General features: G+C 41.1%; 1 protein-coding gene across 3 annotated transcripts in view; it reads left to right on the top strand.

Annotated features, from left to right (window-relative positions):
* Positions 1-20,618, top strand: part of LOC146561355 (phosphofurin acidic cluster sorting protein 2-like) — a 46,437-nt gene extending 25,819 nt beyond the window's left edge. The window contains exons 4-25 of one of the 3 annotated variants that reach the window (XM_085297374.1): positions 37-162; positions 1,810-1,967; positions 3,908-4,004; positions 4,183-4,263; positions 4,603-4,662; positions 6,046-6,197; positions 7,313-7,406; positions 8,237-8,320; positions 9,907-10,073; positions 10,234-10,366; positions 10,493-10,597; positions 10,853-10,959; positions 12,075-12,229; positions 12,314-12,424; positions 13,621-13,723; positions 14,347-14,379; positions 15,963-16,005; positions 16,110-16,152; positions 16,363-16,501; positions 16,639-16,862; positions 17,599-17,712; positions 17,824-20,618. In XM_085297374.1, the coding sequence (XP_085153500.1) occupies positions 37-162; positions 1,810-1,967; positions 3,908-4,004; positions 4,183-4,263; positions 4,603-4,662; positions 6,046-6,197; positions 7,313-7,406; positions 8,237-8,320; positions 9,907-10,073; positions 10,234-10,366; positions 10,493-10,597; positions 10,853-10,959; positions 12,075-12,229; positions 12,314-12,424; positions 13,621-13,723; positions 14,347-14,379; positions 15,963-16,005; positions 16,110-16,152; positions 16,363-16,501; positions 16,639-16,862; positions 17,599-17,712; positions 17,824-17,939 (2,445 nt within the window). In that variant the 3' untranslated portion in view covers positions 17,940-20,618. The remainder of the gene's footprint in view (positions 1-36; positions 163-1,809; positions 1,968-3,907; positions 4,005-4,182; positions 4,264-4,602; positions 4,663-6,045; positions 6,198-7,312; positions 7,407-8,236; positions 8,321-9,906; positions 10,074-10,233; positions 10,367-10,492; positions 10,598-10,852; positions 10,960-12,074; positions 12,230-12,313; positions 12,425-13,620; positions 13,724-14,346; positions 14,380-15,962; positions 16,006-16,109; positions 16,153-16,362; positions 16,502-16,638; positions 16,863-17,598; positions 17,713-17,823) is intronic. The other 2 variants (XM_085297376.1, XM_085297375.1) reach the window with 2 other exon arrangements.

The raw sequence follows: 20,618 nt of genomic DNA on the forward strand, positions 1-20,618 counted from the left end.
ATTTTGCTTGTCTTACTTGATTTGTCTTATTTTCAGTACCCCCATTTTCTGAAGCGGGATGCCAATAGGCTGCAGATTATGCTGCAGAGGAGGAAACGTTACAAGAACCGAACCATCCTGGGCTACAAGACTTTGGCTGTGGGAGTTATCAATATGGCAGAGGTACTGCACAGTGCCTTAACTAAGGCAGCTATTTCACTCACTTACTTTTGTTTCATTGTAAGCTGTTCTTGAGGAACATTTCATTTTGCTTGGAGCCTGCGATGGCATTCTTCTTTCACAGTGATTGACATGGCTATTTGCTTCTGTTTATCATGTCTTGGTTGCCAGAGAGAGAGGCCCTCCTGTGATGCACGTTTTTTTTTTTCTCAGATGACTCAGTCATCACACATATTGCCGTATGAGATTATGAACCATCTGGATCTGCCTTCATATGCACTTGTATAAAAACAGTGCAGTCAGGCATGCTGTGCAGAAACACCTGAGTGAGAGCTGGATGTTTGTTTGAAGTGGAATATTTTTTTTTTGTCTTGATTACAGTCCTTTAATGTGAGTACAGTGCTCAGCTGGATCCTGCACGTATCTTCGGCCATCAAACTGCTATATTTGACTTTCAAAACGGCCGTATTTGTTTTTCTGTTATCAGTGTTGATATCAGACGTTGAAACTTTGCTGCAGTCGTTCCACTGTATTCACTCTCTGCAAACAAGCAAAGATCACTGATCAATAACTGTCATCCCCTCAAAACTGTACAAAGCCGAGTGTGCTCCATGGTTGGGGTGTTTGTTTTGTTTTGGTTTGTTTTGTTTTTTTTGGTGGTGGTGGTGGTGGGGGGCGTCTTCAAGACTGCCATTAGGTTTAGACATAATTATTGAGTTCTACATTTATCTGTAGAAAGAAAAAGGTGACAGTTCTCATTACAACTCCTGATGTGCCTCTCCAAAGTTATTTTCCAGCAGGAGCCCCAGGACGGCAATTGATGGACAGACTAATGCATTATTGTATTTTAAAATACCACTCAGCTGTTGTGCTGTTGGTGCTTGCTGCAATGAAGCAACTCCCAGACCTCTATGAATAAAGCTAGATAGGCCATTATTGGATGCTGTTGGGTAATTGCGTTGTCATCTGCTGTGGCGTAAACCCTCTTGTGCCCTCATTCTGAAACTATCGAAGCATTGTGTAGGAGGAAGTCGCTTATTGGACTTTGAATGGAACATTCAAAGTGCACCCCTGTCAGCGTTTGAGCAAAATGAGCCCACTCTCTGTACAGCAATTCATCAAGTGAAATATTGAAAGCACCCCACAGATGGAGCTCGGAACGAAAGCTCATTCCTTCTCATCTGATTCAAAACAGTTTATGTAAACTGTGTTATTCTGTTTGTCTGGGTGATATGCACAAATTGGCTTGGCTCCTCTAGACATTCAGTTTTTGTGCTAATGAAGATTTATTTAGAGGTAGCATAGCTGTCTGCTTGTAGTCAGTTGGTGTAAAGCAGTGTGGCAGAAGCCATTTTGATCTCTGTGGGATCGTTATCTGCTCTGTAAAGAGACAAATTCTTCCATCCTGATTGTCTGCTGCGAAAAATGTTTGTATTTTCAATATTTGATCCCTCCTGCTCCAGCGTATGCATAGCAAGTATCGAAGTCATGAAGTCTCAGCAAAAACGTTAAAAAAAGAAAGGTATAAGGAACTTTTCAGTGAGGGACAAAAAAGGACTAAAGTGGGGGTTTTTATACCTCAATTTTCAGCCTGTCATTTGAATGGATTCTAAAAAATTATTCCTGGCCTCAATGTTGAACTATGTCCAGGTGATGCAACACCCAACAGACGGAGGACAGATTCTGGGTCTCCATAGCAACGTAAAGGAGGCGCCAGTGCGTGTGGCGGAGATCAGCGTGTACTCTCTTTCCAGCCAGCCCATCGACCACGAGGATGGTAGCGGCCAGGCTGGCCGCAAGACCAAAACCTCAGGTGGGCACAGCAATCTCTCACCTGCCTGTGTTGGGTCTGTTAGACAGGCCTGCACCCATGCTGCCCAGCCAAGTTCTGCTTGTAATTTTAGCCAGCTCACCCTACTCAGGCCTCTTTCTTCCCTCCTTCCACATGGCTCCTATTTCCCAACTGAGGACAGAATAAACTCTATTAATCCCAGGCTGTGCTGTGGCCAAGGATATGTTATTCTCTTTAGCTATGGTTGTAATGTTGATTTGAGAGTTGAACAGATGTAGGGCCTATTACCTTACACAACTCTAATTCTGGACTGAGGAGAAATACTGGGCCCTATTCGGACTCCGTGCTTTTATCCCGCTGTGCTGATCCGTCGCTGTTCTGGATGTTATTAGGGAGGCCGCTCTAACATAACAGATGAGCTCATGCACCAAGTATTAAACTGGTGTCACTCTGAGGGAAGAAAAGATGTTTGCCTTTCTCTCCTCTGCAGTGATCTTTAATAGCATCCATCCCACCTAGGAACGCAGAACAGGATGTTTGACGGGCAAAAGGAAGTCTGCATTAACATTTACCAAAAAAATAAAAAGTAAAGATATTCCATCACCTGATTTGCCCTCAGCTGTCAAACTAACAAACTGCCTCTTTAAAATGATGTCCAGTTCAGATGACACAGAATTTATTAACCATTAGACCTGAAAACTAAACAAAAAGAGCTTTTCCGTGCATTTTTGTATTCTCATATATTTTGCCCATTATTCTTGTCCTGTAGCCGAAACAGTCTACTATTAACTGATGGGTTTGTAGCATAAACCTATTCGCTGGAACGTTGAAGGCAATATAATTACACCGCAAAGCAAGACACGAAGTAGGCAAGCTTCATGTTACTCGTGCACGGGAGAGAACCGGACAAACGCCGTTCCTTCGCTTGGCCCCAGTTGCTCTCGTCCGTCCTCCCGTAACACTGTCCTTTTATTGAGGTTACATGAATATGCATAGGTTCATTAACATACGACGTCTACATACAAACAAAGAGTACCTTGCCTGTGTGTGTGTGTGTGTGTGTGTGTGTGTGTGTGTGTGTGTGTGTGTGTGTGTGTGTGTGTGTGTGTGTGTGTGTGTGTGTTGCTGATCAAAGGGTCAAACATCCTTGGTCAGGAAGAGGGTAGACTAGACCCCCCCCCGGTGAGGAAGTCCAGCAGTTCATCTAAACAGAAAAGCACTTAGACTAGAACAGACGTAGCTACGTTAATCCTACCATAAAACAATTAAAACAAGATGCGACCTCTTCCCGTGCTCCCAGGATGTAGGTGTGCATTCTAGTGTGGAATGCACACCAAGCCTCTGTAGCCTGTTAAAGATCACACAACTTATCACTACACAATTGATTATACACCTCTAAGCATCTATGGTTAAATATTTCTAAGCATAAATAACAATCAACAATACAAACTCTAACATTAACAAACAGAAGAACATTAGGCAGAAAACTGAAAAACCTTCCCCGCACAAAATGTAAAACTGCCTTTGGCCTCACCCTGATATGTGTGAAAAATGGACTAAACATTTAATAACAGCCTGATTTACATCTTATTAGTATTATGCAGTTTGGTATGTGTAAGACATTATGCTTTGCACTGGCAGGGTAAGAAGAATATTTAGTGAAGAAAACCATGTTAAACATTAAGTTTAGGAGGTTTCACTTAATAAATTCCTGACCAGAACAATTTTTAGAACCAGAACCATTGTTTTATTAGATATTGCAGTCATCTTGGATTATTGTTTCACACTTTGTATCTCTGTCTTTTGAACTTTTAGAAAAGATGTGTCTTTTCAAAACTTTAAATTTTAACCTTTTTGGTGTAATGCTGCTAATGTTAGCCTAGATATATTCCTCTAGACTTATACCTCAATGTGTTTGTTTGTGTGTGTGTGTGTGTGTGTGTGTGGTTGGCGTACCTCAGACCGCTCCCCAGATATGGATAACTATTCTGAGGACGATGACGACAGCTATTCGTCAGAGCAAGAAGCCAGTGATGACGCAGTTCACGGCCAGGTTCGTGCCAGAGAATGTTTAGATCCAGACAAATGTATAGTACATACACCAAGAAATAAAATCTCCCATATAAACAAAAGAAGTCTACATCAAATGTTATTCAGGAAGTAGAGAGGGTTTTTTTTCTTTGTTTATAAAAATATAAGAGAAATTGATTTTAATAATTTCTCTATTTCAGGATCTTTACGATGAGGACGACGAGGTCAGGAAGCCCAAGAAGGCCCGCAGGAAAATGATCCGAACCACTTCCATGACTAGGGTTAGTAGCTTTCTTTTCCACTGTATGCAGTTTTCCATGCTCAGCAGTCACTTTGTGAATAGCTTAAAACCTGTGTTTGCTTCTCTACAAGCTTTTAAGGGAAAGCACACACTGTGTTCCTTGTTCAGGCCATTAAGACAATGTGGACAGACGTGTAAATGAACCCAGTGAAGTGGCTAAAATGGCCTTTACATAGAACAGCTCTGAATATGTAATCCAGTGAACAGTTACCTGGAGTGGAGCTATCGTGCTTATTTAACTGTGACTTGGTACCCTTCTATTCTGTTAATCCTTCTCTCGTAACTGCATGTGGGGTTTTTTTCTGTTTTTCTGTTGCAGCAACCTAACTTTAAGCAGAAATTTGTGGCCTTGCTGAAGAGGTTCAAGGTGACCGATGAGGTGAGTTGCAAAAAAAAAAGGTAATTGCATTTGTTTGAACTGACACCGCATAAGAACATGTTCAATGTCAAAGCAAATGAGGGATACAGCATCCTTCTCGCTGTGCCCCCAGGAATTTCTGTCCTTCTCTTATGAAATCTTCTGGAGGTCAGCTGTGAAACTTGCATTTAGTAAATTACCCTCGAGGCAGGACGGAATAATCTCAGTATTGACTGTCTAAGCAGCATTCTGTTACATCACTGCTAATGTGCTCCTGACTAGAGGGCAATCACCAGTAGAGAAATCACTGCCACAACAGGGTTACAAGCATCATTACGCTGCATTACATTTCTCCTCACAGATGCACATTTCCATTAGCAGCGATTTATATCTGGAATCCATTAACCATCTTATTTTTTACTACTTAATGCAATACAAAATGTATTATTTAGATTTGCGCTCTTGTTATGAATAAATGTCTCTCAGCATAATGCCTTGTAATCAGGTCATCAGCAGGACATTGACAAATTGTATGCAGCAACCCCTACATGTCCATTAGTGCATAATCTGTGTTAAGCCCTTTGGATGAAAATATTATCCTTGAACTGTAAAAAATCTATAGGGAAAACCTGGAACATGCCTTGTTTCTCATCTTTCTTCCTCCTTGTGTTGCAAGCAATCCAATAACTATATCAGCGAGCATGTTTCGAAAAATCCTATTCATAAAAACAAGTTATGTGGGTTTTCAGACTGAATGGGGATTCGTTTATATGTGATCAAGATCTAAAAAGTTCTGTCTGAGATATTTAACCTAGTGCTGCTTTCACCAGCATTTTTGCCAGTGTGTGTGGGGGGGGGGGGGGTTTGTTGGATGGTTCTGGAAGCTCCAGGTGGCCCGATGATCTTTTAATCACGTTCCCTGTCGCTAATCTCCTTCTTGTGGCTGCGGCTCTATAAATACATAGCCGGGAGGAGGAGAGGGGACAGACTGTGTTTGTCTGCTCCCTGCCAGCTCCTGCACTTATGGAGTGGCATTAATCACCTGATTAGTCCACAAGCCTGGCTGTGTGTAGTTCCTATGATATACATCTCCACTGTGCAGCTGGTAGAGCAAGGCTCAGCATCTTAGCACTTCGCTAACGCTCACTTTTTATTAGCTCTTCTTTGAACTAAGGCAGGACTGTATATATATATATATATATATATATATATATATATTACATACAGATGTTTGTTTTACAGCTTTCACTATTCTCATTCATTCTTGAAGCTCCATTACTCCAGCTGTGAAAGTGATTAGTTTATGCACAGCGCCCAGTAACACCCTGCCCTTATTTAATCCATGGCCATAATTACAAATCCTTGATTACAGGATACTGATGATGTGTCTATCCTGTGTGGCAGGTCCTGGACTCTGACCCAGTAGACCAGACACAGGAGGTTGAGGAGGATCTGGACTTACTCTATGACAGTCTAGAGGTGTATAATCAGAGTGACAGTGGGCCAGAGATGGAGGACAATGAGAGTGTCCTGAGCACTCCTAAGCCCAAACTCAAGTATGTCTGTCTTTCATATTTTTTTTCCAGATAAAATGTTTATAGTTGAAAGTTTGTATGTGGTTATAGGGTGAACTGTTACATTTTAAAAATGTTAAATAATGATCGAAAAGTACGCATATACATTGTCGGGAAAAAGCACCCATTCATTTTTATACTGTGATTTGATCTTGAACTTATTCTTCACCTTTAGCAGCAGTAACCATGACAGATACTTTGTGTCTGTAGGTCAGACCAGCATTCTTCTTCTGCAACCTGTTTTCAGTTCAGTAATATATTTTTAGGATGAGTGACTCTCTCTAGGTCATTCCACGTAGTAGTAGTTTCAGTAGCTCTGAATGGGTCACTCTGAAAAGCAGATATTGTTTGAAGCTGTTCTGTTGTAGATTTACTGCAGTGTTTAGGGTCATTGTCCTGCTGCAGTGTCCTTTATGATGCCCAGTCATTGAGATCATCCCTATTTATGAACAGATATGTTCACCATCTCCAAGGATTTGGCTGGGAACATGAGAGTACTGCTCGCTCATGTGGTACTGACCTGCCACATCCTAAGTCATATGCTGCTTTAGTATTTATGCTGTATAAAATAAGCCTTTAAGCTACATCCAAGACCATAAACTCATAAGGGAAGTGCTTGAGTTCAGAAATAAAGTGAGAAGTAGCATTGTTTCCCATTTGACTTGTATGCAATTGGATGCCTTTTGGTAACCGGAGAAGTTGCCCTCTGCAGGCTGTAATGAAGAACAAAGGGGTGAGGCTTGAACTGTGAACTGGAAGCTACATCAATTTAATAGTCGATGTTTACAGGGACGGTTTGACATCAACAGATTGACAATTTATATGTTATTGATTTATAAATATGCTTTGGGCTTTCGGACTATTGACTGCACGTAGCTTTGAAGGTTCATAGTTTTCTAAACTACACTGTAATTGTTTGACACCTGTAGTATGGACAAGAGCAATATGAATTTTGCTTTATTAGTTCAAAAATGTTTTTTTCTTACTTTGATGCCCATTTTACTACATCTTAAAGCAAACGTTTCGATCAATCCGAAGGCTTCCCCTACTTAAACTGTTTGTTCTTGTCTAATTCAAATATTTGCTCTTGCTTCTAGGCCGTTTTTTGAAGGGATGTCTCACTCCAGCTCGCAGACAGAAATTGGAAGCATCCACAGCCAAAAAAGTCAGCAGAGAGAGATGTCATGCCCTGTGAGTTGATTAGCACGAACTCTATGAACAGACCCCTTTGCCTTTGAGTTGCACTGTTTATCTATAAAGTTCTGCCTCGCAGTTATTTTAGACGTCCTTATAAACAGTGTTACGTAAAAGACTTTCCCCTGTATTGCCCCAGTGTTTAAATTCCTGGCAGCCCTCTGTTCATATTGTGGTTCAGGGATTCCCAAGGATACTAGAGAGAAGATATTCTTAGCATGTCCGCCATGTGGACCCTGGCAGAAAAGGACTGGGTCCTGCTGTCCTTCAGAATTTATAGGGTCTGACACAAAATGACCTTTTCACCACCATCACTGCACACAAATATGCTCCCATTTCTCAGAGAGAAGATTGGATGGAGCAATCCTGAACTCCTACTCAGAAATTTATGGCCCATCTGAACAACAAGAGAGACACGTTGAGTGTGATGGCGAGAGAGCGAGAGGTGTTTATAAATATCAGGGAATCCATTTTGGCGTGTAATAAAATGGCCCAGAGCAATTCAGGCTACTACATTCTAGTCGAACTGCATAAACATGTCTTGCTGCCAGAATGTAAACTATTTAATCTAATATTTAAATAAATCACACTTTACAAGAGCCGTTCAAACAAGACGAGAATTAAAAACAGGAATGTGCCTCTTGCACTTCTGGGGTTTATATATATTTCACCAAGCAGTAGTGAAATGTAAAACTGGTCGGTTACAAATCTTGCATTTCATTAATTATGACATGAGCACTTCCATTTGGAGCTTTTATTTTCACCAGAAAGGTGAGCTTCATGGTTAAAATGATCTAATGTGTTGGCATGTGTGTTTTACCCCCCAGAGTGGAGACTTTCTCACTGTGGACAGATGTAAAGTACAAGGGGGGCGATATCAGGATGACAGTGTCACAGACACAACCATTGGGGTATGTTTTTGGAACAGTCATACATTTTTTTGTTTTGTTTTTTTTATCCCACTTCTTTCTTTCTTTCTTTCTTTCTTTCCTTCTTTTTTTTTCTTTTACTTAATACCCTTGAGCATCCCTTTCTCACATTTTTCTTTTCCAACCCCCTACCCTCTCCACTTGAGTGCCCTTTTACTCCCGTGGGTCTTAGTTGTTTTCCGGGAAAAAGAAAAGAGGGGAGGGAGCGTGCGAGGGCATGCAAACTAAACAGCATAGTCATCCATTATGGATCAGCAGAGCAGGCAAGGCAGCTTCATGCTGGATAAATCTTGACTGATGAGGATGGAAAGAGGGGTGTTTGTGTTTGTTTTTGTTCTTGTGCTGTCGGGTCGGTCTAACCTTGTTCATCGAGCTCCAGCCGCCCCTCTGAGCCACTCACCACCCCAATCCACTGAGTGAGTTCAAACTGAATATCTAAGCTGCAGGAGCAGTGTTTCCCCAGCCACCTGCTAAGAGACCATGACTTTTTTATCTCGTATGTCATGGTCGGCTTACACCATTATCTCAAACCTCAAAAAAATGAGCTCAGTTATTCACCAAGCCAGTATCTTTCTAGCTCCTCACCCTCCACCTCTGCTCTTTCAACTCTCGTCTTGGCAGCAGGAGGGCTACACACAAAACCACAGAAAGAGAAACTGATGCCGTTTGAATTGGAGATGCCATGCAATACCTGCGAGTGTTTAAAAAAGAAAAATTCAAAATCGGAAATATTCATTTTAAAGGTCTTGATCTTTTAATGTGCATATGGAAGTGTGTATGCAGGAATGATATGTTTGACTGTATGTTGGACATTTTGACACTCGCCTTTAATGTGTGGTTTGATCCAAACTTTGAAGTACTTTCTAATTGTGTGCTTTACTATGCAGACACATAGAAAAGCGTTACTGTAGACACACAAATAAAACGTTAGGTGAAAATTTTGGTTGCCAGGAGACAGTTGCTGGGAAGCTCATTGGCCCATGGAGTGCGTATGGAGCTTTTTTCTGACAGCAGCCGATTTGACATGAAACAGTTGATAAACAAAGCTTTAATTAGCAACACATGCTTACCTGCTCTCTTCACGTTGCAACGGCTGCTGGGAAAAAGCTCTGTTTCAACCAAATTGTAATGTGACAAATGGCTGGACTCAGCCCTGCAGGTTGAAACGTACTTTTGCATCTTTCTTCTGGATTTTTTTTTTTTTTTTGGTCTTGTTTTTCAGTCTTTTAAGTATTTTAACTGAGCTCTGTAACTTACAGAAGAGACAAATTAGCTGTTATTTTCCATAGGCCTGGGATCATGGAGCCCTGGTTAATTTATTATTAATGCATGACTCCAGCTAATATTCGTTGTTAATAGAAATGAACTGTCATATTGTTTTATACAGTTTTGAAATGTTGAAAAAGACGTGACGTTAAATGCACTTGTGTTATTTGCACTTTATTTTTTGTTTTCCACTAATCTTGTAGTATGACTGAGTTAGATTTTCTCTCTCAAATTGATTGTCTTGAACATTTGCAAACCTGCAGTGCCTGTGTTTGATAAACATTAGCGTTGTCCTCTTACAGCCCTCTTGGCTCATCTTTGCTCCCCCCCTTTTGGTTCAGGAGCCAGAGACTGACGACAGCGGGCCAGGGCCTGGGGAGGTGAGCAGCTGGGATGTTAACATTGAACGGGTGCCCTGCTCCGTTGGCAAGCTCTGCAAGACTGAGTCCCAAAACCACATGTCTCCCAGGTAAAGTGCTGATGACTACATCTGGGAATAAGCATTCAGTATAGATCTAATGTTTGTCTACTTTAATTGTTAATTTGCTTTTCTTATAAACCGGATCATTAGGTTCTTTTTTTTCTTCCTGACTGTCATATATTTTATTCTTCGCTTGTTGTCGCCTCAGTAAAGTGGAAAACAAGCTGCAGAGACGACCTCGCAGCACCTCCATGAAAGACAGGCAGAATTCCAAGGCCCAAAGCGACAGGACCAGCAGCATGGAGTCTGAGTGCTCCCCAGACTCAAGACTCATAGCGCAGGTAGACAACGCATCCAGGATCGAGCATCAGACTCTGTTCTTTACACTTTTTTTTTTCTTTTCAGTCCAGTGGAAATGTGCTGACTTGTGTCATTGTCATACTTTGCGCTCCTAATTTGTGTCAAAGGTTCCAAGGAAGTCCGTCTATGACCAACTAAACCAGATTCTCATCTCTGACGAACGCTTACCAGAGAGCATCATTCTCATCAACACTACAGAGTGGCAAGGACAGGTCTGTTTTTCTATAAGTAGCATTGAATCATGAATTCCTTTACTTTCATTTGTTCATACATGCGATAGAACCACACGGATCATGCAGAACAGGGCTTATTTTTACCCATGCACACATTACAGTGTTGCAAAAAGAGGAAAATACAAAAAAAAATGTGTGTGTGCTTCCGAGTAGCATTTTTTTTTCTTTTTTCCAACCCTGCCTCTGGTATATCCATTAACTCATCGTGTCCCTCTCATGTGTGTTTCTGTGCAGTATGTAGCCGAGTTGCTCCATGAACAGAGCCAGCCCATTGTGTCAACCTGCTCTGCTGCAGATGTTCAGGCTGCCTTCAACACCATCGTTACTCGCATCCAGAGATTGTGAGTCACATACATGCATACATACACACGCATTGGCTGAATGACACAGCCCATCAGATGGCGTGATTTTTATTGTTTATTTATTTTTTATTTTTTTTATCTCATTATCTTGAGCCAATCTTCACCGAACTATATGTGTTTGATGGCTACTCACTAGATAATTCCAGGATGGTATTGCTCATGCTGCTAAAGCGCTCACTGTGCGTGAACCCATTCTATCAAAATACGGCCGTTTCCTCATGAAAAGCTTAAGTTCAGCTGCCTTCTCCGTTTCCTGGATCCACCTGCTTGGCTGTCATCTCCTCAGGATGTCATGTCAGTGGGAGACGAGGCTCTCTCGGTTTGCTGTACTGCTTCTGTCAAACATGTTTTTCTCCCTTATTCAGCTGAACTGCAACTTTTTAGCGCTTTAGACACCTGCTCCTCAGTCAACGCATTTACTCCAGCTGGGGCAACGTCACGCAGAGCCGCGCATGTCGCTGATGTTAACATGCTTGCTCAGTGCTGTGCCACCGCTAACAGAATGATGTTTTCTGAGATGTTGTCACTTGGAGTAAACACAACTTTCTTGTCTTTTTAATACCAAATGTATCAACATTCTCTTCTGCTTTAATCTCTCTTGACATTACCTAGAAATTCTTTAAGATGATCCATTATATGTTACAGCATGTAAGTACTTTTAGGGTTTGATTGCTGCTTTAGAAAGAGCTTCGTGAAACTTGAAATTATTTGCGGGTTTAAGACTCTTTTGATGAATTTTTCCTGGCTAAACTGAATTTATTCTTCTTTCTTTTTTTTGTCGTTTAACTTAAAGATGGAATTGGTCTTTGGTTTATTATTGTAGGAGTAGGATCTAAAAAATGTTGTGCCATTTGCTCTAGAAAGGCTTGTAGATACTCGCAAGTACCTAATAAATTATAGCCTATGACGTATTTTGGCTTCCCAAAAAGGTAAGACCGGTTTTAAACCAGACGGATCTTATTGAGAAATAAATCTCTGCTTCAGACTTCTGTCACTTCTCTCACACTCATGCTCTGACCCATATTTCTAAGAAGTTGGATCTTAGTCTTCCTCTTAATTACTCATCTGTTGTCTCCATTTTTTATCCCTTGCAGCTGTAACTGTAATGCACAGACACCACCGACGATGAAGGTGGCGGTGGCGGGTGACCAGAGTTACCTCAGCACCATCCTGAGGTTTTTTGTGGAGCAGCTAGCCAACAAGACTCCTGACTGGCTGAGTTACATACGCTTCCTGGTGATCCCCATTGGTAATTCATTGATTTATACGAAATCCATACAGGCATATTCTGTAATTTTAGCATTTGTTTTATATATAAAAATCCTCTCCACAGGCTCTCATCCCCTGGCAAAGCACGTGGCTTCTTTTGACAGCCGGTTCAACAGCATCTTTATGGACACTGCGTGGAGGGAGCTGTTCTGCAGGACAGACCGGCCCGCCTCAGGTAGGACACGCAGCTCTGGTGTCTGCATTTCTTATGTGCAGCCAACTTGAAAGGGAAAGAAATTGGGTGGGAGCAGAGGTCAGGGGCTGATGAATTGGAGAAAGAGATTTCTTCCAATTGCAAAAGACAGCTACATCCTGTTTGAGATCATGGCATTATTCCGTCTTCCTTTAAACTGCCTGCTGCTGATTAAGAAGACCGCCAGACTGTCAGAAGTCTTATTCTCATTTTTACCCCGAAGCTTCTAACACATTGTAATATTAAAAACAGAGGTTGTTGTTTTTGAAAAGGCACATCATCATAACCTTTTTGGGTTTGTTTGTTTCAACTTTTTCCAACATCTCCAACGATTTTAGCTTTAAACCTCCCAGCTGTGTGCCAGTTGTAGCTAATTAGTCTGAAACAATAAAGTAGGAATCCGTAGGATTAATCCAAGCAGCCAAATCGAAGACATTTGCGTGTTTGATGTTTATTTTAGGATTTTCTTGTTAACTTTAAGCCTTGAATATTTTTTTTTTACACTCTCACTATGTGAGAATGTTACATAAAATGGCTCACATAAATCCATGCTTAAGCCTCTATTCCAATCCAACTCCTCCATTATCACTTGTTCTGCCCAAACATGCCTGATAATCTTCACCCATCCTCACCTATTAATTCCCTCCCTTTAATCCCCAAAGGTGCAAGAGTCACAATGTTACACGTGGTGTTAAATCATCTCAAAGCAGTTGGGTTGAACCAAAAAACAAAAAAGATCTAGAGCAGAGGTCTTTTATTCTTAACATAAGGTGTGATCCCGACACTGAAGGCAGTTTGTAATAGGACCGACTTTGAGTTTTCTCAGTCGATTAAGTGCCGAGAAGCTACAGGTCAAAATGAATTGATTAAAACTCAAGTCTATATTTCAAGTTGCCAAAAAAAATTGCGCCCCAAGATACGAGCGACCCCCACATGCATTTTGTTTGACATATAATTTATCCCGTGTGTCACACGGTCGACTTCACCCACATTTTAATCACATTTTACACTCAGCAGCCCCCATCTCCTTAATTCAGTGGAATGTGAATGATGAATGCACAGTCCCCTAGCACACCGCTCTATGTGAAAATTACCATTTGCATCAAATGTCAGCTTGTTAGCAAGACATAAAACAGGAGAGGCTTGTTGTTAACAATCTATCTCTTTGCTCCCTGAAGATAACATAGATGTAGCAGGACGAATCATTCAGTATCTGGCCGGTGCCAACGTGTCCCACCAGTTTCCCATCTCAGAAGCCATGCTCACCTACAAGCAGAAGAGGTAAAGTGACCGTGCTTATTGAAGTCGTGGCTTATTCATCCAATGTTTTCTGTATTTGAGCATGCATCTGTGCTTTTTTTGTGCTCTAAGCAAGTCTGTGTTGCAGTTATTCGTAACTGATAGTTCTGATGTTAATTTTCTTCTATGTTTCCAAAAAATGAATCATTGAACTAATGTTGCATTGACAGCCCATCATAAACTAGCACTTGTAGTGAATATCAGCTAAAACTGCATGAGGAACATAATTAGATGAATGTGCATGTAAGCATGCAGCTGCAAGAACATGCATTAAACACACAAAGCGAGCGTCAGCTCAGTTTCCACACTAAACTCACTTCTGTTTATTTTGACTTGAATGAAAGCAGGACTTGTAGGTTTTGTATGATTTGATAAAAATGTTAAAAAGTCCAGTCTAGGTGTCTCACAGTCACATCTGCAGACAGAGACAGTCCACTGCATTTCTCTGTGCATTTGCTTGTTTTCTTTCTGAGATTTGACCAAACCCTTCCCCCTTCTTTGTGAGAGTGGCTTCCTATTGGTCAGAAGGTACTAAATACAACACAGTTTTAACGCTGTTGCATTCCTTCTCCTCCCCTTTCCCCCCTTTTTGATTTGCATTCAAGGAAAAGAAGTTTGTATTTTGATTTTTACATCAGGTATCTAATTCAACTCGTGTTTCGTTTCCCCCCCCTTCCCTATTTTCCCTTCTCCATTTGGCTTGAGCTCCTCTTGCTGTGTCTTAACATTTCCCTTTTCACTTTCGATACTCACTGTAACTTCACTTGGCACTCTGTCCCAGCGTGTGTCTTTGGTTTGGTATGACTTTGATTCTTACTTTGTCCTCCGTGTTGTTGCTGTGACGATTTGCCTAACAACCTTAAAATAAATATTCACAGCGTGGATGGTTTGCTGACTTACAATATCTAACAGTATATATGTATATATGATGCTACACTTAAAACCGCTCCTTGTTTTATTATAGATGCAACTGTTACTGCAGGGCCAAAAGAACTCCATATCAGTCACAAGATCAGCTGTTTTGTCACCTAAACACTGTTTCACAACATTTTCAGATTATCTTTTAAAATCTATAAAATGTACCAAAAATGCTGATGATGTGAACAGAGACAACACAGTATAAGTTAAATTACATTCCCATTCGAAAAACTAAAACTGAACTCTTAATAACACTGCTAGTGTTCTGAATTGCATGAATGATACTAACTACTGACAAATGCGTTTTGTGTGCACAACAGAGTAAAGCAAAGCCTGTATGCAAAAGCTTGACAGTTAAGATTATTTTGTAATTGTTATTTTTGGAAGTTTGTTACAGCTCACAGTGGTGCTCAGATACCTGAATGTTGTGCTTACAGTCGAGTTGCTTCCTGTCGGGCAGATGTTTTTTAGAAATAATACGTGGGTATTACGAGTTGACACACTCAAGTTTTAATAGTGCAAGTAGATTTAGCATGTCCATATTTTATAAGATGTTTTTTATTAGGATCTTGTGAATGACCTGACACACAGTAAAGAGGTGGTGCAGTTCAGTCCTGATGTAGTTGTTCGATAATGTTACTGGAATTCTGTGTAATGAAGCAAGGCATTAAAATGTTTGGGAAGTGTTGTCCTGCATATGCGTATGGGAGTGGGTACCAGCAGTGCTTCTTGTGTTGTTTGATGTTGCAGCAGACTATTTTTGTAAGCTTATTAAAGACTAAGGAAGAATCAGTGACTTGTTTTAAAAGTGTCACTGTTGGACACTTGCAGAACTATGGTGCTAACCGTTTGCACTCTGATCATGGGCCTGAGCGTGCCTCAAACTTTACGGGATGTTGACTGTCATCCTGTTTTTTGTTTGTTTGGATAGGCATGTAATCTTGGACATAAAGCAGCCACACAGTTACTGGACAGATCCAAAACAGTCGTGTATTTAAAAGCAGACACTTGTTGTTATCGTCCTGGTTGACAAGAGAGACCCCACCTCCCCGTCTTCTTCTGGTTGTAAGGAGCAGGTCCTCTCATTCATCTCATTGTATCGTGACTCCCCGAGATGATCCCATTCCACCCAAGCCAGTCATGTGCCATTTCCGCTGTGATGGGACATGGTGCAGGCCATGCCACAGCCATCTGCCCTCCAGGACCATTGAGTGTTCATGTGCACCTCTGGAGTGTTGAAAGTGTTTCAGACCCACCGTTGGTCAAACTCACAGATTCTTTTTGTTCTCGCTCGTTTTCACAGCCCTGATGAGGACTCCTGTCAGAAATTTGTGCCATTTATTGGGGTAAGAAACACATTTGTTTACCATGCAAACATGTCCTGCACTTTTTTTTTAATTCATTCTATATTGAATATTTTCTTTAACACTGGCTCTTATTTTTGTTACAGGTAGTGAAAGTTGGGATTGTGGAACAAAGCCTCTCGACCTCAGGTAAGAAAAGCACATTTTTAAAGATGTGTTATCAGTTTAGTGTCATTGGGATTTTACTCACAGGATACTGACCAGGAAAATAAAGAGAGAAGCCCTCTTTTCCTACTTAATTCAGTTATAGGAAGAGTTGGCATAATCTGGAAAGCATTAAATATTTTTTAGGCACAGTTTTCACTTACAGTGATTTTTTTTCCCCCCCTAAATCTGCAGTGGACTCAGATGATGCCATGGGAGGCAACACAAGCATCTTGTCCTCCCCGACGCCTCCATCGGCCGGTCCGTATGGAAAGGAGATCGGGGGCACGCCCCCACAGTCCCCCTCTGTGTCCACCACCCTGTCTGGAGCTGGGTATGAAAAGCCCACGTCTCTTATTAAAACAACTACTCATAATTGCCCACATCACTGTAGCTTTCAGGGTAAACGGATGTGGAAATGAACAAACCACAAACAAACCAAAGCAAAGCCATGTTTGTTTCCCTTTGTAGCTCTCCATGTTCGGGCAGTGAGGTGATGGGGCTGCAAGTGGACTACTGGACATGGCAAGGCCCCGAGAAGAAGAAAGAGGGCGAGAAGAGAGACATAGGACTGAAGAACACCCTGAAGAGTAACTTCCGTTCACTACAAGTCAGCCGCCTTCCCTGCGGCGGAGAACTCACTCCTCCACCCAGCATGGCTATGACTGTTGTTACTAAGGAGAAGAACAAAAAAGGTACACTTGGAGGAGTTGCACATAGAAGTTACTAAAAAATCTTTTTCAAATTTGTATTTTTGGTTTTATTTGCTTATTTTTCTCCACTCTTTGAAATTTTAGTCTCCACTCTCTTGTTGTAGTTACAATGAACAGTAAAAAAAACCAAAGCAGGCAGAACCAGATAGATTACCTCATTTATTCCACATTTTCTATTTCTTTCTCCAAATTATAGCCGTGATTACTGAAAATACAATTATATTGAGTCAGAGTCACATGTGCTGTACACAAAAAGATTGGCGGTTCAAGGAGGAAACACAAATCAGCCTCAGGGGGTCACAAGCCCAGATAAATGGGAGGGTTTTGTCAAGAAGGGCATCTGGACTGAAATTTATGCCAAGTGAAACATGTGGACACATCCACTGTGGCGAACTCTTGGGAAATAAGGGAGCAGCTGACCGTAGCTTTATTTGGGTGTGTTGTACCAGGAGGAGCTGATGTCAAATCAAGTTTGTGGTTTCCAGCAGAGATGTGAAGCAGGCTACAGAGGTCCAAATGTTGTAGTGTTCAGCGCTCTCTGATGCTGACTCAGGCGACATTGTTTGAGGCAGTTTATGAGGCTTCTCCCAGCAGGCTCTGTGCAAGTAATGCAGCAGCATCCTCCATGACCTGTGAAACCAAACTTTGTGGATTTCTCATTATTAAAGTATTTTTTTCGCTCTTTTGTATATGACTTTGCTTCTTTCTCCCTTCCCAGTGATTTTTCTCAGCAAGAAGCCGAAGGAAAAAGAGCTGGACTCTAAGAGCCAAGTGATTGATGGTATCAGCAGGTTGATCTGCACAGCCAAGCACCAGCACACGATGCTGAGAGGTGAGAGCTGAGAGCCTCCACTGTTGGAGCTCCACTGCCACCTTGTGTTCATAATACAGCGTAGCCATCATGTTTTTCTCGTGCATTTAGCTCTGTCTTTTCTGCCCTTAGTAACTATTGACGGAGTGGAGTGGAATGACGTCAAGTTTTTCCAGCTCGCTGCCCAGTGGCCAACGCATGTCAAACACTTCCCGGTGGGAATCTTCGGTTACACAAAGCCCGTGTGACCCCGGCCGCCACCAGAATCTCTCGGCTCTACCCGACTCAGCGAGAGGCTGCAGAAAATTAGAAGAAAAACCGACATCCTCCTCGTTCCTCCCGGCAGTAATAGTTTTCCTGTGGAAATCTTACTGACTCACAGACTCACACGTTCAAGACAAAATTTCATGTTGATGTTTTTGATGTTGTTGGATGTTGCTGTTGTTTTCTTTTCTTTTTTACACACTACAAAACAGAACAAGTACTAATTTGTAATATTTGCGCTACCGCCTCGGAGGTATTTTGAGGTTTTTTGACAATTTGCCACATTTCGATAATGGCAGCTGTGTTTGCACTTTGTTTTTGTTAACATTTTATTATTTCTGTGAAATCCTACATTTATTGTTACTCTATAGACAATGGAGGAGTGTGATGGTGATGTGCAGTGGCGTGCGTGAGGTTGTTGGAGACCGTGTTTGTGTTTCGTTGTTGAAAGTTGGAATATTGCTGTGAATCTAGATGGAATCCTTTTAACTCACTGCTCAGTTTTCTTACTCGTCCCTTTACTTTCTCAGTAAGGTAAAGCTTTTATAGGAAGGAACAGAATGTTCTTTGCCTCGTTGCTTTGAAGCACACTGTATACCTAAAGCAAGTCAAAAAAAAAAAACCCAAGTCGAGCAATGTATTTGAAGGTAGCTATAATGAATGTAGCTATGACACATTTGTTACGTGTAAGCAGAATATCAGATCAGTTCATTATTATTAATGCAGATGTTTTCCCTTTGCTGTTGGTGTACATGCAAACTGTACAGTAACAGCCACTTAGAAGCAGGGTAACTACTTATTTCCCCACAGCTGAAATGCCAAATTTAGTTGCGATTGCATGAGCTGTTGTGCTGTTTTTTATACTTTCCGCCTTTACATAATTCGACCTTCCAGGTGGAATTTCAGCATTTCTGTGGTTAAACGTGGTCGCCCCTGTGTTCAGCTTTACCTGAGCAGATCTGTCACAGACCTGCAGTAACTTAGCAAAAACTAGACTGTGCAGTGATGTGCCAAAGTCGAGTCCTTTTATTTTTTTAAACAGTCCAGTCACAGGAGTATCTTGGCCAGGCCTAACTTCATAGTATGTCAAAGTGAAAACTCAAATTGTATATGTGATGTGTTTGTGGTCCCTGCGGAGATCAGTATTACGATTTCTGAGACAAATTCACCAGTTAGCGCTCCACATTTAGCCAAATCTAAACATTTCTAAGTGATTACAATTGTGTAATCTGCAGCTTCACTGTGGTTGGATGTGCACGTTACTGAAAGGGTTCAGCATTGCATAAGGCTATGGAGGGAATATTACAAATGAGTCCGTCTGACTCGGAGGGAGGGGACAGCCAAGTGCTGACTCGCTTTGGAAATATGATTACAAGTGTATGGAGTCTTGCCTGACGTCCAAGTCACTGCCCCCCCCGTGTGTCTGTGTAGGTGTGCTCTATGTTCGATGGTACTTCCTGAGTAGTGTTACGTGAAACTTTTGCAATAGGAAACCTTTGGACAAAGGGCCTTCTCTATGAGGTTGTTGCTTTTTATAAAGTGAAGACTTAACAAGCTTTGATAGGCTGGCTTTTTTTTTTTTTAGCATTGTATATAAACATGTACAAGATATACTATTGTGAATCACAAACTCCCCTCCCTCTTCCACTAAATTGAAAGCACAAATAGTATACCTTTATTTCTTGACATAAATGCCAAATATATTTCCAGAACTCATAACTATGAAGTACAATGCAAACACTATTAGGTATGTTTTCCTCATATACATTTCCCTGATGCACTTTCATATGGGTTTACACACATTGTAGCTCAAATTGGGACATACTTTGGTTCTCAAGGTAAAGTGTTAGGTGTTACTTTTGGAATTTAAACCACTACCTGTAGTCAGGAGAAGGCTCTTGATTTCTTTTTTTAACCATAGGGATGATGTGTTACATTGATGGCTTTAACTGCCATGTTTGGTCTGAAAACCCCATCATGGCTCATTTGTTACGTAACCTTTTTGCCACTAAATGTTGAGGTCTGTTTTACAGCTTCCACCACACGTGTCTGCCTGTGACTTGTACAGTCAAGTTATTCCGTCTCCTGCTTTTTGAAGAGTTCACCCTCTTTCAAGTCAGGAGCGCAAACCGAACCTTAAATATTTCAGCATTAAGTATTAACAGCGGCAGAGTTATGTGAGGGGAATTTGTCATGCGGGTTAGCTTTTCATATACTAAATAACAAGTGTATTTCAATGTATGTAACCTCAAGACTTTTTTTTTTTTTGCCCAAAATCCAGAGGTAGCATGGGGGCATTAAACAAGGCTGGATCAATGAGCAGGCATGCTCACTTTGCCACCGTGATTTAGCACCGCAAACAAAAGAACGCATCATCAGCGTTGATCCTTCTATTCCTGATCTAGCTAAAGTTACATCATGCCATCTCATTGCTCCGGTTACTTGAAATGCCACCCAGTGTCTTTGCACAAACCCTATTTTAAATGACATGACAGTATTTTTAAATTTACCACTAAAAAAAAAAATCTTAAAAAAAATAAAAATATGGGTTACTTCTGCATGTTTTACTATAGATGTAAATATGTTTTGGATTTTTATATTGTTTCTTTCCATGCTCTCACAAGCAGTTGTGTTTAATAAAAATTTTTAATCTTCTGTACAAA

Source organism: Mchenga conophoros, linkage group LG13 (genome assembly GCF_057382185.1).
Source record: "Mchenga conophoros isolate Kocher_MC1m ecotype Shallow Benthic linkage group LG13, M_conophoros_male_GT1.1, whole genome shotgun sequence".
NCBI classification, from domain to species: Eukaryota; Metazoa; Chordata; class Actinopteri; order Cichliformes; family Cichlidae; genus Mchenga; species Mchenga conophoros.